General features: G+C 39.2%; 1 protein-coding gene across 6 annotated transcripts in view; it reads right to left on the minus strand.

Moving 5' to 3' along the window:
- Positions 1-17,077, minus strand: part of MCTP1 (multiple C2 and transmembrane domain containing 1) — a 177,412-nt gene that overhangs the window by 153,811 nt on the left and 6,524 nt on the right. For all 6 annotated transcript variants that reach the window (XR_003570587.1, XM_027878239.1, XM_027878247.1 and 3 more), the window contains exons 3-4: positions 16,316-16,321; positions 9,366-9,463 (exon numbers count right to left, since the gene is read on the minus strand). Coding sequence is in view for 5 of the 6 variants with exons in the window: in XM_027878239.1 (XP_027734040.1) it covers positions 9,366-9,463; positions 16,316-16,321 (104 nt within the window). In the remaining variant the exon portion in view is untranslated. The remainder of the gene's footprint in view (positions 1-9,365; positions 9,464-16,315; positions 16,322-17,077) is intronic.

Here is a 17,077-nt window from a genome sequence, read left to right on the forward strand (position 1 = left end):
CGGGAAACTCCAGACCTGTCAGCCTGACCTCAGTGCCTGGCAAGGTTATGGAGCAGATCATCCTGAGTGCAATCACACAGCACCTACAGGATGGACAAGGGATCAGACCCAGCCAGCACGGGATTAGGAGGGGCAGGTCCTGTCTGACCAACCTGATCTCTTTTTATGATCAGGTGATCCACCTGGTGGATGAGGGGAAGGCTGTGGATGTGTCTATCTGGACTTCAGCAAAGCCTTTGACACTGTCTCCCATAATATACTCCTGGAAAAGCTGCAGCCCATGGCTTGGACAGGGGCACTCTGTGCTGGGTCAGGAACTGGCTGGAGGGCTGGGCCCAGAGAGTGCTGTGAGAAGAGGCTGAGGGAGCTGGCGTTTTTTAGCCTGGAGAAGAGGAAGCTCAGGGGAGACATCATTACTCTCTACAACTCCTTGAAAGGAGGTTGTAGCCAGCTGGGGTTGGTCTCTTCTCCCAGGCAACTATCAGTAAAGGGCATGGTCTTAAGCTCTGCCAGCGAAGGTTTAGGTTAGGTATTAGGAAGAAATTCTTTACAGACAGGGTAATAAGGCATTGGAATGGGCTGCACAGGGAAGTGGCAGATTCTCCATCCCTGGAGGTTTTTATGATGAGACTAGATGTGGCACTTAGTGCCACAGTCTAGTAACTGCAGTGGTAGTGGAACAAGGGTTGGACTTGATGATCTCAGAGGTCCTTTCCAACCCATCTGATGCTATGATTCTATGATTCTATGAAAATGGAATCACAGCTACAGTTTCACAGTTTGAGAGAAAAAGAATCCAAATGATGCGTCTTAACTACGACAATTCACAAGAACAAGTACAAAGCCATGCAGTGTGTGCTTTGGACAAAGTGCATTGGTTGATCAGCAGGCAAACAGTGTGACCCCCATGCCAATAAACCCTAATGGACTGGAATAATGGCAACACAATAGTAAACTCTACCTTGCATTATATAAGTATCTCCTGCTGCTCTTAGTGGAATAGTAGGAAACTTTCTGGCCTTCGCAAGAATTTGTGCTAGTATATAATAGACTGCCCTCACTTAAGCCCAGCTCTTCCCTCATTCTCAATCTCATGCCACATAGCTCACACCAAAGCATTCACATCATGATACTGCTATGAGAAGTGGGACTCTTCTGTGGATGAAATTAAGTTCCCAACACTTTCTCATCCGTCTCTAACTGTGTTTTGTGCATATGTTGAGACTAAGATCACTCAGGGATGGATTGTGCCTATGATTCACTTTCCTGTTTAGGACACAAACCTAAATAACTATACAGATAGATATAAATATAGATATAGATAAAGATATAGATCTAGATATATAGAGATATAGATGATATAGATATAGATATAGATATAGATATAGATATAGATATAGATATAGATATAGATATAGATATAGATATAGATGTATATATATGCTTTATCTCATTTCAGAATAAATATACAGCAAGTTCTTCTCATAAATCTGAACTTCTATGCAGTCCAGATAGGGCTGTAATGTGCAGAGAAACACAGCAGTTTCCTTTTCCAGGGTTAAACTCAGATTCTGAGCACAGTCAATGCTCAAATAATTTTTAAACACAGAATAACTGTCTCTTAATTTTTATAGTCACAAAACCTCACATAAACCAGCACAGAGTCTTGACAACTGAATAGTAGAATAGTTAGCATCTCCTGTTGGTAAAACTCTCACATTTTTACAGTGAAAGCTACCAAGGATACGACTGTATCAAGTTAGCTAAAAATCAATACAGAAGGCAGGCACCATTAGAAGTCAAGATACAGTATTCTGATTAAAAATTATCTATTTTCACACTCCTGATATGAAGATGAGTTAATACTTTCAAACTGATTTTCATTAACAGTGAAAAATAACTACCCTGGTAAACACTTTTCCCTGCTTTATTTCCTAAATATTTTTTGCAAGGATATCAATGGAGAAGTTCAAAAAGACTGCAGAAGATGGGATTAATGGACAGGATTGTTTTATTTTAAAAATTTCTTCCTGAACATAAACAAAAGGGAAGGGACACCTTGCAATTAGAAATGCTGTTAATAAAATGTAGCCAGTAAGAAGAGTAACTAGGTGACAGACTGAGATAATACAAGATCTTTACTTTGTACGGTTCAGTGGATCCGCCATGAAATGACACATACTACAAAATACTACTTTAGATAGCTAAGATCAGAATGATTCTGCCCTTGAAGCTGGCCTTGATTTCTCTGTATTCATTTGCTAATCCAAAAGCATTCTCTACCAGTACTCAACAAGAGTAACAATGCTGTCACGACAGCAGGAAAGTTTTACAAACAAATTTGAATAGCGAATTTACTCTTTTTATACTGGATCATGAGTTTAGCTGAATGGGCATACAGGAGTTATGATGTCTTAAAAGAGGGGAAAAAAAAAAACCTAGAAAAAGCATTTTTAGAGAACTAGACTCCTTTAAGTTATATAATAGACTCATAGAATAGTTTGGTTGGAAGGGATCTTGAAGATCACTTTGTTCCAACCACTCTGCCATGGGCAGGAACACCACATTGCTCAATTTGGTGCATCATTTCTTACTGACAGTTTATGTTACACTGTATATTATCAAGTTTCATTAGAATCCCTCTTATTCTTCTAAATTGACCTGTAACCAAAATACATAGAAATGCCCCCAAGATCACTCTGAACAGCTATTTATAAGCGCTTACTGGAGAGTTTCTCTAGTTTCTATTTTTAATTGTAAAACTCAACTCATTAAATGGCCTTTTCTAGAAAACATGAGAAATGTATTAACAGCACTTCTCACAAGAAATAGAAGATTATTTTATTGTTTTCTTTCTACTGAATTTTTATAGGATTCTAATATATTTTACATATTATTTAGACATGTAACTATTAAAGCGGAAAAAATTCTGGTCCACTCACACTGATGGAGATTCCAGTATCTACTTCAATCAGATCAGAAATTAATTAAGTAATCATAAAATATAGACTGTACCTAAAGTACACAGGAAGCCTGCTGTTTAATATGGGCTGTGATTTCTGATACTACAATAAACCTACTTAGCCCACAGTCCATCTCCATGCAACCACTGTCTTTGCTGCAAATGAACTTTCCTAGAGTACTGCAAATGGACAGTTTCAATTTTGAGTACCTAAAAGCAACTAATCAAAAAATGCTTGAAAAATCTAGAAAGTTATTTTTGCACTTCATAACTATTTTTTCTGATATTGTGGGACATTGGATTATTATATTAATTATTGGCTCAGACCAACTCAAGTGTTGGCGGGACTGGGGATGGGAAGAAGGAACAGATTGAATCTCACAAAGGTGAAGTTATGTCCTATCCCATATCCCAGCCTCTGCAAATCTCACTGGGCAACCCCAGAGAAGCTGTCAGTCAAAAACAGCCTGGGATCATTGCCCATACCATATCAGAAGTCCTGTCTGGGGGAGGGGAGGTGTAGTCACAAGGGCGCTAAAGCAAATAAAAACAGCAACATGCTTCTGCACACCCTGCCACCTGGACACATGGAAGCTGGATTTGCACAGGACTCCCGTAGTAGCTGTAATATTCTCTTTTTCTCTCTCTTTCTTTATTCCTTCTTCTTCTGCAGATGTATACAGACTTACTCCCCAGATAAAAAGTAAACTCTGTGTGAACGTTCTTGGACTATTAGAATTCTTCGTATTCTCCTGGTTTTGACAGTCATCTCTCCCAGTTATTCTCAATTTAGGCAGCTAGCTTATTACTGTCATAAATATTTCATATCAGAAATGGTAAATTTATCAAATTGAAATGCAAGCCTTTGCACTGCATCAGAGCACTAAGTGCACTATTTCTGGCATTCCTCTTGCCATTTTTGGGTACAGGTGCAAGAGTCAGCCACTTAAGGATCAACCCCTCAGCTCTTTCTACAAAGACCGGTTTTCTAGCTTTAGGAAGCATTACTGAACTGTCTCCTGCAGAGACAGACACAATAGATCTGGCAGTATTTTCCATTTAGAGGTCAAGATCTTAGATGGCGATCAACAGCTGTTTCCAGGAACTCTTCCAGTGAGATTTCAACCAGAACGCATACTACTTCTGGTCATCATGAAAATGCCAATAAATATTTCTCTTGTGCTCAGAACAAGTATTTTCCTATTGCTGTTTGAAGATCAGGTCAATATTTAAGTACTTCCAAAAAAAAAGAAAAAAATAATATAAATTTTAAAGGCAGAAGGCAACAAATTCATCATGGGATTAACCTGTGCTACTTATTTCCCAATTTTGTCTAAAGTGGAAAAGGAAACCAACCTTATACATTTCTCAAAATGGATGAAAGGGAGTGTATCACATGCTCCACTGAAGCAAGGAGACACTTGGGAGGAAAGCATACGTAAAACACTTAAAAGAATATTTTGATATCTTTCTTTAGGCCAAAGAGAATCAGAGAAAGCCAATGACTAAGAGGTAATTCCCCTTTTCACCAACTGTGCTATAACATTTCAGTTTGCATCTCTCAAGATGAGCCTCTTTTAAAGCAAAAATAAATAGGGGTTTTTTTGTTTGCTTTAAAAACCCATTTAAGATACTGCAAACATCTGTGAAGATATGCTACCAAAATAAAGTAGCCACATAAACTCCACATACAAGCAGTCAGATACCAGCAACAAATCAAAAGGGACTTTTTAACCCAAAAATGTTAACTGCAGAAAAAGCTCTTAAAAATATGTATGCTGGTTTTGGCTAGGAAAGAGTTAATTTTCCTCATAGCAGGTAGGATGGGCTGCATTTTGGATTTGTGCTGAACACAGCGATGATAATATAGAGATGTTTTTGTTACTGCTAAGCAGTGCTTACACAGAACCAAGGACTTTTCCACTTCTTGTACTGGCACACCAGCGAGGACACCAGGGGTTCATAGGAAATTGGGAGGAGACACAGCCAGGACACCTGACTCCTAACTGACCAAAGGGATATTCCATACCAAAAGGTATTAAGCTCAGTATGTGAAGTGAGAGGGAAGAAGGAGGTAGGGGACATTTGTAGTGATGGCATGTGTCTTCTCAAGTAACTCTAATGCCCCCGCTCTCCTGGAGATGGCTGAACACCTGCCTGCCCATAGGAGGCAGTAAATTAATTCCTTGTTTTGTTTTTCTTGCATGTGGAGCTTTTGCTTTATCTATTATACTGTATCTCAACCCATGAATTTTCTTGCTTTTACTTTTCCAATTCTCTCCCCCACCCCTGTGATGGGGAAGGGAACAAGTGGCTGCATGTGCCTGGTTGCTGGCTGGAGTTAAACCATGATAATATGCTATAAACATCTGAGGTTACTACAGGATTTTGCCAGAAGCTAAAATGTAAACTGTCTCATCACATAGCTTAGGTGAAGTTACAATACCACAGCTGCAGGGTACATGAAAGGAAAGCTTGATCAGACTGAAGACAGGATTCCAGTGAAGATGAGGAGCTAAAATGAAGCTTACATTTCCTTCTGTCATACTGCACACAACATAGTATTGTTGAGCAATACATTCAGAGGGTGCAGCTACAATGTAAGCAGGCCATGAACTGCTGACCCTTTGCATAACAAAGGGCACTGGGACCAGACACTCAGAGACACAGCAGGAGCTGACTACCCACAGACTTTTGGACTGTAAGGGTATAAAAGCCCAGGGTTTCCTTGTTGGGGATCCTCCCTCCTTGCAGACACCCAGCTCGAGCTGTTATTTTGTGATTTACTTATTGCACCAAGATCAAATTACTTTAAAGATCAGGATGTCTGATACTCTGCCATGGGAAATCTAGGGTCGAGCTGGTAACGAAACCTGGTCTGACTGTGTGAGTGTGGGGTGTGTAGCTGCGAAGGGGCCTCGGTCCTAGTTCAAGTGATGCTAGTGTGACTGTCAGAGTGCCTCCTCCATGGTTGGACAAGGGAAGTTTCCTGAACATAATACTGTCTGTTATAATGAAGTATATTCAGTCCTTTGAGAAGACAACAGCAAGATACTGGTCTTCTCATGAAGAATGTTCTGTTCCTCCTTTGTTATGACTATCAGTGGTGCCATTTATCAAATAATAGCTATGATTAATGCTGGTATTTCTAGCCACATAAATATAGCTTTAATTTACCCCCTATTCCTCTGAGTATGTTGTGGTATCTCTTTTTATAAATATGAGGAAGAAAAATTGTGCAGAACATTCATGACATGAGAATTCAACTCTGAATTCCAAGACTGCAATACATTCAGCAGCAGGTTTTTAAAAAAGTTACGTGAAACTGCAGTTCAAGAACTGGAGAACAAAAAGCTAAAACTGAACTGAAATTCAAGGATTATTTCAGAGTGAAATTCACTGTATTAGGAGAAAATTCAACTGTAAGATTTCAGCTGAGGATCTGAGAAAGATTTTGGAAGAATCAGGTGTTACATTCTGTTACAGACTTATACTATAAGACTTCTTTAAGACAGTCCTGGGATAAATATTACAAGATGTTTTAATATACATCACATCTGTCTCAGTAGCTCCATTTAGCATTTGGATATACATTCTTACACCGTGCCTTTCACAGACTGTCCTCTAATCACTTTCTGTGTTGTAATATCTGCTATAAGCACTGCTGGAGCAGGCTGGCAGTGCCACAGAAACACTGATACTAGCCCAGAGCAAAGGTCCTGTGAGTGCAGTGCTTTGTCTCCATGAGGGCTGTAAGCAGATGCTAATAGACAAATAAGAGGACAGGTACATATACTACATCCTTCTAATGCCCTCCCAGACATCGAGAATTTGCAGCACAGACCTTCTGAGTTAGATGTGTTTTCTTTGCATTTCAGTGCCTTTTGTAGATTTATCTTCACTGAATCTCCTGTGCACCCACAAAAATTTCCAGTCAGAAATCAGTTTTACATGCCCAGTTTCTTAGTGAAACACCACCAGATATATTAATTATCAGTGATAAATTAAACAAGTAATAAAAAAGGCTACTATTATAGTTAAAAAATTATTTAGACAAAACTGACTACCCAAATCAAGCCCCTTTCTGTACACTTCCTATTGAGCTGCCATCCGAATCCACTAAGTGCCTGACTAATGTCTGTACTGTCTCCTCAATTCAAATGCTGCAGGTGCTCCTAAAAACTCACTCCAAGTAGCTCCATAAAGGAAAACAAGTAGATACGCAGTGGATGGGAGCCAGGACATTCAGTCATGAGTGGATGGGTCCTAGCTTGATGTCCTAGTACCAAGTGCAGTTTCTGTATTTTGCTCTTAAAAAAAAAAGCTCAGTTTGGAGGTCCAAACCCAGTTGAGATCTAAAACCTTCAATGCAGAAGGGAGCACATCTGTACTACCCACCTGGTCTGAAGGAAAATCTGTACTTCAACAAAGTGCATAGTACACTCTCCTTCCTGACAAGCTTGCAGTGGCTTGGTAAAACATTCCCTTGGTTGGTCAAGATGGGAGTGCTGAGCTTTTTCAGGGACAAGAAAAAATTCAGGAAAGGAGCAAAATATAATCCATGCATCTTGCTTTTTTGGTAAGATTTCAAGTTACAAGACTACTTTGTGGTTCCAGAGCCCAACAACCGTCCCCTGTTCTTTTTCAAAAGGAGAACCAGTACTTGCACAGCCTTCCGGAATGTTATAGGTATATAATGGCCAGTCTCTTCGCGAACGAAGAACCGGGGAAGGTCTTTCCACCTTCCAGCCTGCGCATTGGATTTTTTAGGTGAGACACAGTGTGCGCGGAACTGAGCCCACCCTTTAATCCTGAGGTTCATCTGCCGGGGCCAAGCACGCTTGGACGGTGGCAGCGAGGTCCTCAGGACGTAGATGGATTGCCTTACAGGCTAACGAGCTCCATCTGCCCGGGGAGGGGCCCCGACCGGGAATCGAACCTGGGTCTCTGCAGTGACAGTGCAGTGTGTTTTCCTCTACACCACCGGGGGCTCCCACCATATAGGTATATACCATCCAAAGCAAATTACTGGCTCTGAAACAGGGTGGGAGAAGACTGCAACCCTTGATTCTGGGCTCTGGGAATAATAAGCACTGAGAAAATACCACTCTTGCCATGTTGCCTCCCAGTTAGCTTTAAGAGGTTTCCTTGCTGCTGAAGCAGCAGCTTCCTGAAATTACCTTTTAAAGCACTTGACATTTTATACAGCACCTGGTATTTCCACCTCAGGAATCAGATCTTCTATTCTTTATTTAGTCTAGACCTAAACTCCTGTACTGTGGGAGAAAAAACTACATATGTCTTCCTTGCATATGAATAATGATGTTTACATTCAAATTGTTAGCCATTTATAAATAATATGAATAATAGATGTGACTTAATTTCAACACATCATTCAGAAACTAAGGAAGTCTCTCTAGCTCATGCAACAAAACGTTTAAGTGTCTGTGTTTAACGAACGTCAAGCAAACCTTGACAGAATATTAATATATCTAGAGGAAGAAAAGTTTATTCTTGCAATAGTGAGTGTATCAAAATTTCAGCTTCAGTGACATAAGTATCAGTGGAGTAATTTCCTATTCATGTAAACAGCTATCTAGGTTTCTGCTACTATATTTGAGATCTAAAAACAGTCATATAACTTTATCAGGTAAGCATGGAAAGGTCCTGTGCAATGCTACTTATTTTAAATATTTATTATGGCTTCTTCTATCTCACAGGAAATGTATTACAGGTAATCCAGATATGCTGTTAATCGGATTTATCATGTTTATATCACTGTTCAGAAAGTGGATTACTGACTTAACTAATATTAAATATGAGCTACAGTTGTATGGACAAAGACACTGAGTTGTATTCAACAAAGACACCTCTTAGGAATCCTTTCTACATCTAAACTATGTGTGTGATACATATTGGAAAGCAAACTAAAAAATGCTAATATGAGACTGGCAGAGTGACCAACAGGCAAAGCCTGGACACATTCAGTACAGAGGTTTTACTGGTTTTGTTTTTAAACACAGCTCCAGTGTTTATCAATTAAGCAGTCAAGGAATAAAACATGCAGCAAGACAGCCCAGGTGCAAGCAAGACAGCACAAAGCTACATGGTTAAAATAAATCTACTGACCCTTTCTCATTTTAAAATATTAAAAAAGAGAGGAAAATTGTCTAGCATAAGTATTAAACCAATATTAGTTAAATCTTATTACTCCACCTGTGTGGGCTTAACTGGCCTTAGCTCCTTTCACTTCATGCTCGAGTCAAAGAACTACAAAGTTTTAAGCTGAGCTGAACTAACACACAACTCACAGCTTAACCGTAATTTTAATACCCTCATATAAATTTACATCATGAACATGTAGCTTCCTAATCATTATGGCAGTGTTTAACAGCACACTTACCGCCACGATCCCGGGCAGCTAGATTTTGTCCTCTTCTTAAAGTAACATCCAACTGGTACACTCCAGGGTCCCCAGAGGGAAAATCTGCATTACTTGTTCTCTGCAGAGGAGGGAAATAAAAATGCAATAGCTAATGTTACTAAAAGTTTTATGTAAGGTATCACCATCCTACTGAACTAAGATGAGGCCATATCCCATTCCCCCACCTCACAGCTAATACCCAGCATCAAGGAATATGCCCATCTCATCAGTATGACAGTTCCTGAGATTTGCTTTTTTTTTTTTTAACAGAAACAAAAAAAACACCAGAAAAATAAACTGCTTGACAATTCTAGTTAAATATGTCATTTTAAAAATGTGTTTGAAAAAATAATTCTGTGATATAAGGGGAGTGAAACTAAGATCTTTAAGGTCCCTTCCAATGTCCCAAAGACATTTGTTGATTCTATGAACCTCTACTTTTAATTACATTCACATACAGTCCTGGCCCACTAGAGCAAATTAGGTAAGAAAAAAAACTAGACCTTACAGTACTATTTGGACTAGTCATTACCAGTACCCTCAAATCCTGTATTTATCCAATAGTGACAATCTATGCATTGAATAAATATGCATGAATTAAGATTTTGTTAGCCACTGCAGTACTTTGGGTTTTTTCCACAAAGTTCTGGGGGAAGCTGTGAGGGGAAAATAATCATAAAAAAATAATCATAAAATAATCATAAAAAAACATTAAATGCAGCTGTAGCTCTGCATGCCAGGAGAACTACTCTTAGATTAGTTATTTGTATAAAATGTATCATTTAAAAAATCCTCAACCAAACCAATAAAGGAAGTCAGAATGCAAGGAACTCTCTGGACTTCCAAACTGCATGAACACTAAGCACATTCCTGTCCCATACAACAAAGTAGAAAAACTATATTTCTCAGTACACATAAGCTTTTGCAAAATAGTTTTTAACACACCTCTCTGTAAGTAGAATCTAATTACAGTGTGTGCTTGGAACACCATATTTTATTTTAAGAGTAGAACAACTATATCGATTATACATTCACAGTACATACAGGAACTCACTACATACATATGCTCAAGCTAGGATCTAAATCTTTTAAAAGCAGTGCTATTAATATTTTATTATGTGATTACAGGTTCTCTGCAAGGAAAAAAAAAGCAACATGATAGAAATATCACAGAGAAGTTTTGTCTTCTTTCTTCCTAGTAAACCCTTTTTTCTTGTTAAGGTAATAATGAAACTAAAGCACAAAGGAAGGCACAAAATAAAGGCATTTCAACAAATGGCTTATTCTCATTATTCCAGAGTCATAACTCTGAGCTCTAACGTAGTTAACCTTTGCTACCACATACACAGTACTGGCCAAATCGCACACTGATATGCTCACTGGTTCCCCAGCAATGAAATTTTTTCAACACTATTGCATTTCAAAGAAAATTGTTAGATGAGCTTTGATTTGGTGGGGGATGTTGTTCTTGAAATCGAGCAACATTTTCTTCTAATTCTGTCCTTGTAAAATAACTGATGAGGCATGCCTGAAAATATCAGAAGACCTTGCAAGACACTTGCAAAAGGCAGGCACCAGCTTCTTTTAAATTACTAACTCCTCACTTATCAACTCTTTTATTCACTCTTTTTTTTTTTTTTTAAATGCACTGTCTGCAGAATACAAGACTGACAACAGTGACCCCCACTCCTCCAATGCTTAGTATCTAGTCCAGTCAGAAATAAGGAAAAAGCTGCATAATGGCCCCAGCCTTATCCATGACCACAGCATTTATCACGGTATTATGAAACAAAGAAATGTGTTCTGTAGTAACAATAAAACCCAAAACTTTCCTTCCCCTTTCTTGCCCTTCTACAAGAATTTGTAGTTACAAAAGAAACATGATGTCTCCCAACATTTATATTCTTCCCTGCCGAGTCCCCCTCTCTCTTTCCCTCCAAGGCATAATGCAAGCTCTACATTAAAATTTCTTGGTTTAAACATGTTGCTTCCTTTTCCATTTCTCACATCTTTTTCAATGTTTTTCCTTCTTCTTTTCTTGCAACAGAGCTCCAGTTTCTTTTAGATATTTATATGAATCAGTTTTCAAGGAGACTAGAAGCACTTAGGTGAGCAATGTAACAAGCCTACAGTATGTAACCAGTTAAACAAAAAGCACACAGATATTAACTATCCCTAAGTATTTAGAAAGTCAAACGAGTATTTCTGCATCCCAGTAGTACCATTTGAAGTACCATTTCATTAAAACTGGAGGTTGCCATAATAAACACAACTATCAATAAATTATTTTTTCAATCACCTATTTTAATTAATGAGTTCAAAAATTAAAATGGAAACAAAGAACCACTTTTGCACGGCCTGTAGTAACAAACTAAAGTTAGAAATATTTAGACAAGCAACTTGGGAGCATGCATGAAAGCCTACAATCACCCTAATCATAGAACTGTTTCAAAACCAAATTTTCTGAACTTCTGCACTTTAACAGCATCAAGAAAAAAAGTTCTCTGTACTTAGGAAAAAAAAACAAACAAAAATCCAAAACACAAACCCCATCACAACTAGTAGTTGCCTCATGGCTGTTTCTTACTGACTGGTACAGGATGACACCACGCCTGACAAAGAAAGGGCATGCTTTCACTTTTTGTGTCTAAAATGTACAGAATGTGTTGAAATTACTTTTAATAAATATTTAACAAAAATATTGAGATTCCAGGCAAAGAATAGAAAGGCTCAAGTATCCAGCTTCAATTTTAAGACAGAAAAAATATTTTGGCCAATTACTGCTTTATTGTGTCTACCGTTAGAAGAGGAAGACACAACCTCACTGCTCATATTCCGAGATGGACAGACTGAAGGAAGAGTTGACCCCTTGAACTGAAACCACCCATGACATAAGAAAAGTTAGGCAAATGAGTCACATTCACAGATATAATACAGATGTCTTCCACACTCTCCACATTAGTATTACAGCGGCCAGAGTCAACTGTAAAGTATCATAATTATTTTTTAGTACCAGAAATAGTGCAGCAGCATTTATAGAAAGTAACCAACTACAGCTCTCCTACAGCAATCTGCATTACTCTGTAGACATAAGAAATATATAAATAAAACAAAGTAAAAATGCATTCTATAAAGTAACTTGCAAAATATCCCCTTGATGTGTAACTAGTGGTCCTGAAGTGGTAATACCTCAGAGTCTGCAAACCAGATGATGTTGCTCAAAAGTCCTGGGAAAAACACAGCCACATTTTGCTGAACAAACAGACTCAACCCAGAAAGAACAGTATGAGCTAATCAGCTCCTCCAGCTGACCTGGCTCATTAAGGTAAGTATTTTGCTAGTGTTAGGTGTGGTATACACACACACAAAATGCTCATGGCCAGCTGGTATCAACTAAAATGAGATATACGCCATTATTTTCCTTTTCCACCACAAGAAAAATCTGTTTAATGTCTGAAGACATGCAAAACACCCTAACCTTGAAAGGAACAAAACCCACAAACTTCTTGACTTAATACAGAAAGGAGTATGTAGTCTAGATATAATTACAGCAATTTTTGCTATGTCTGACTAGAAGTCTAAGGCCTATTTTTATTTTTAAAAAATAACATTCCTTGCCTGCAACCTCTCTGCGGTTAAAAAAGTCTGCACAAAAACAGTGCAAAACAATCTTGTATGACAGGCACAAAAGAGACTGGTAGATTAAACCACATATCCTTTTCTCACACTGCCCTAGAGCATACTAGCTGCAATATGCCTCTAAAGTATGAAAAAATATATTTTCAAAAGCTAGGTAAAGAGACCCGAAGAAGTAGGTAGATAAATGTGGGAGTTTTGTTCTACTGCCAGTGGGTCATGGCAGTAGGCATCACAGATGGCTGTTTATAGCCAGGATGGGCTCAGATCTCTCTATCTCTGACTGGGGGACGAGATGGATCTGGAAGAAGAAAGAGCAAGATACTGTGGCCCAGGAAATACTGAATCTTGACCACTCTCCACTCGTGGACAATGCTTACCTCATCCTCATCTTCAAATGTGGAGTATTGCGTGTTGTGCTGATAAAAGGATAAAAGGATTCATGACTCCTTAATAAAATTTTTGGATAGACAGCAAGATGAAAGAAACAAATTCCTACAAAATTTTGTTGACTCTTTACAAAAACATTTACAAGATTTGGCTGACCCCTTACAAAAATGTCTAGATAGAGAACAAAATGAGAGAATGAAATTGGAATCCCTCCTTAATATGGAAAGAGACCTTATCAGAAGAATGCACCTTGAACTTTGTAAGGCTTCAGAGTGGGAGAATATACTGAGAGTGACATAGGTACCCTAGGAGGGATAAGAAGCTGGAGAGGGGAGTACAAGGTCTTGGACAGCATCTCAGTTAAGGAATTAGTTAAGAAATTGCAACAGCAATTAGCAAGTGAAAGGCTGCAGAACTTAGAGAGAGCAACTAACGAAACACTAAGCTCTCTGTCCCTGTACCCAGTAAGGAATTAGATGAGCACAGGGAGACCATGCACAGAAAACACTTGGCAATGTGACCTCTAATTAAAATGGAAGTAGTGGAGGGTAGGGAGGATGAGAAGAAGGAAATAACTACAAAGTCAGTACTGTATTCAGCTGAAAGTTTAGCAAAACTCCAAGAGAAGTATGGCAAGCAACCTTAAGAGTCAGAAACAGAATATGTTTTAACTGGTGGGGGACAGGATCCTCCTATCAGAAGAGAAAGACCAGAGAAACTAGGGACCAGAGGTTTTCCTAATGGTAAATGATAGTGGTCCAGGGTGAACCCAGATGCCTCACCCAGAGGGCTGCCTAATGGGCAAGGCGTTTATCTCCCCTGGAAAGGGGAGACCCCATAAGAATCCCCATGTCAATCCCCCTTATATGACTAGGTCAGGGAAGGAGTTTGAAACTTGGTGAAATATGCTATGAGCTGAAGGGAGAAAATAAGGGATCTCTTCTATGGAGCTGATGGATAGATTGCCCAATGCTGCTCTCAAAAAACTGGTACCCAAGTGGCTGGGAGGACAGAAGAGCACCAAAAGGTTTGGGATCTCTTCTCCTGAGCGGCAGAAGGTCCTGAGGGCCCTCAAGCTGTTCCAGCTACTCCTTCAGCTCCAGCTGGAGATCTGGTTAGCCTATAATCAGGAAACTTCTCTCGACATTCTCAAAAAGTGAACTAGGGGACAGCCAATGGAGGCATTTAAGAAGGCTCACTGAAAACCCACAGAAAAAAAAGCCAGTTGTGAAAAAGGGAGAGGCTGTAAAAGGGCAGGCATAAACAGCAGAAGCGCAGGCACCAACTGCTCTGAAGCAGAAAGTAGCTGCAGAAGAGGAAGCCCAGGGATACTGGGAACCAGGGGTTTTCCTACTGGTAAATGATTCTTATGAACCCTGATACCTCAACCCGAAGGCTGCTTATTGGTCAGGGGGTTTGGATCCCCTGGAGAGGGAAAGCAGGCTTCTGGAGAAGGAGCTGCTTCTTGTTGAGTGTGATTAGGAAAAGGAAAACAGGCTGCAGGCAGAGGGGCTGCTTGCTGCCGAGCATGATCATATTAAGAGGCTTTAGGGATGTGTAGGAGGGAAAAAGAATCTAACTGGAGGAATTGCAGGATGTAGAATCTGGACTCCTAATTAAAATTGAAACCACATATGATGGTTATGGTCAGCAAAGTGCTACCAAAACAGTGCCACATACGGCAACTGAGATATCAAAGTTATTAACAGATCAGTTAAATGACTAGACGGGAGATCCCGTAAGTATTCTCACTTTGAACTGGGGGACTGTATCTAGACTAACCCAAGCAGAAGCCGTTAGTCAAGACACAGCCAAAAGCACACAAAGAGTTTTAAAACAGTAGTTCAGTTATTTACCCAAGCTTGGTTTCATCCAACCAAATAATGGCAGCCACTTTACTGCTGGCAGTGGGGGGAGAAGGGTGGGCCGGGCATGAGTACAGGAGTGGGCTAGGGGTGAGAGGATTAATTAGACCTTACACAAAAGAGAAGGTAAAGATCCAGTTAAGCTTAAGCACCACCCAGGACAACCAATTTTAATGGCTTTATCTACTACTGGAGCAGCAACTCAAGATGCCATGGCCACTTACTCATGGGTAGCTACCAATGCCCATGATAAAGTACACTGTATTCACACCAAATGGATAGTGCCTTCTTTTTAATCACTGGATTTACATTAGGGCATTTTCTCTTTCTCTTTTCCTACTAGGAACTTTCCTACGAGGAACTATGATGGAGCACTTAAATTAACCTTGCTCTGTAGATCATGTTAATGTCAGGAACTTTGACCATGTGTTGTTGTTTGCCTAGTTATTTTACTTATCACTACTTGGCAATGTGTCCTTTATACCCTCTTCCTGTTAAATCTGAACTATTGTAATAAGACTCCAAACTTGGCTTAGGAGCCAATATAAGGACTTGTAAAAATATGGAGGTTTGATGGCCAATGCCCCAGTTTGCACAGGAAGAAGTAAGATTCTTTCCATTGCCTATAAATTTGTTTGCTGTGATGTTTCTTACTAGTAACACCTGACCTGGAGACCCAACAAAATATGGTTTTAGAAATCCTGTGTATATTTATCACCCTCCAGTCACTTATATAGTTGATTACAGTTAACTCTTTAAGGAAAGAATAAAACACTCAGGAACTTCTAAGAATGTGAAACTGCAAATTTTATTTGATCAATGATAGGACAAGGGGCAATAGCTCTAAACTGAAAGAAGGTAAATTTAGATTACTAGGATGAAATTCCTCACTGTGAGGGTGGTGAGGCACAGGAACAGATTCCCCATCCCTGGAAGTGTCCAAAGTCAGACTGAAGCAACCTGGTAGAAGGTATCCCTGCCCATGGCAGCAGGGTGGAAAAAAAGATAATCCTTCAGGTACTTCCAGCCCAACTCAACCCAACCCACTCTGTGATTCTGTTATTTTATTTGGTCAAATGACTACATAGAAAATCCAATCGGCAACATCCAGGCACAAATGAACAAAAGACTGCTCACCATTTAAAGATGAGTCAGTGATTACTTGACTTGATGAAACATAATCTTCCTCCTCACCAAAAAAATCACTCACATGAAACATGAGGTGCTTTTACTGACAAAAATCTCAGCACTGCAATACTTTTTTCCCCAGGTCCCACTACTCACACCAAATCTGGACCTTTCAAAACTAGATTTTTTTGACAGGGATGATATATCATAGCTCCGAAGCCTTTGAAAGATGAAACTTCTGGTTTGGTGACATGGCATGAATCACCTACTCCACAAGACTTCAAAATATACAAATCTAGACAGACCATTTTTTCGTGCACTTGCCATGGTTTATCACCAGTTTACCATTATAGAAATACACTGAATGGAACATACACTGAACACAACACAAACTCCACATAAAACAAAACTCCATACTGAACTAAAAGTGATCTAATTTGCCATTTTAATAAATCAAGTCTACCACAGACAAAACCGGTGGGAATTCTGCCTTCTTTTATATGGGAAGAGGAAAATATTTCTTTTCTTAAACTTAACAGCTTCAGGGCTTACATTATAGCTAACCTCTTAAAATTCCCTAGAAGGAAACACTTGTAATATCTGAGATCTAGGATGCATAACAAGATTAGAGAGGAAAAGGCAAATTCCATTTTCAGATCAATTGTGAGTTCT

The sequence above is a fragment of the Empidonax traillii genome, unplaced genomic scaffold, assembly GCF_003031625.1.
Source record: "Empidonax traillii isolate 1590-97213 ecotype Southwest subspecies unplaced genomic scaffold, ASM303162v1 scaffold4:size3804566, whole genome shotgun sequence".
In the NCBI taxonomy this organism is placed as follows: Eukaryota; Metazoa; Chordata; class Aves; order Passeriformes; family Tyrannidae; genus Empidonax; species Empidonax traillii.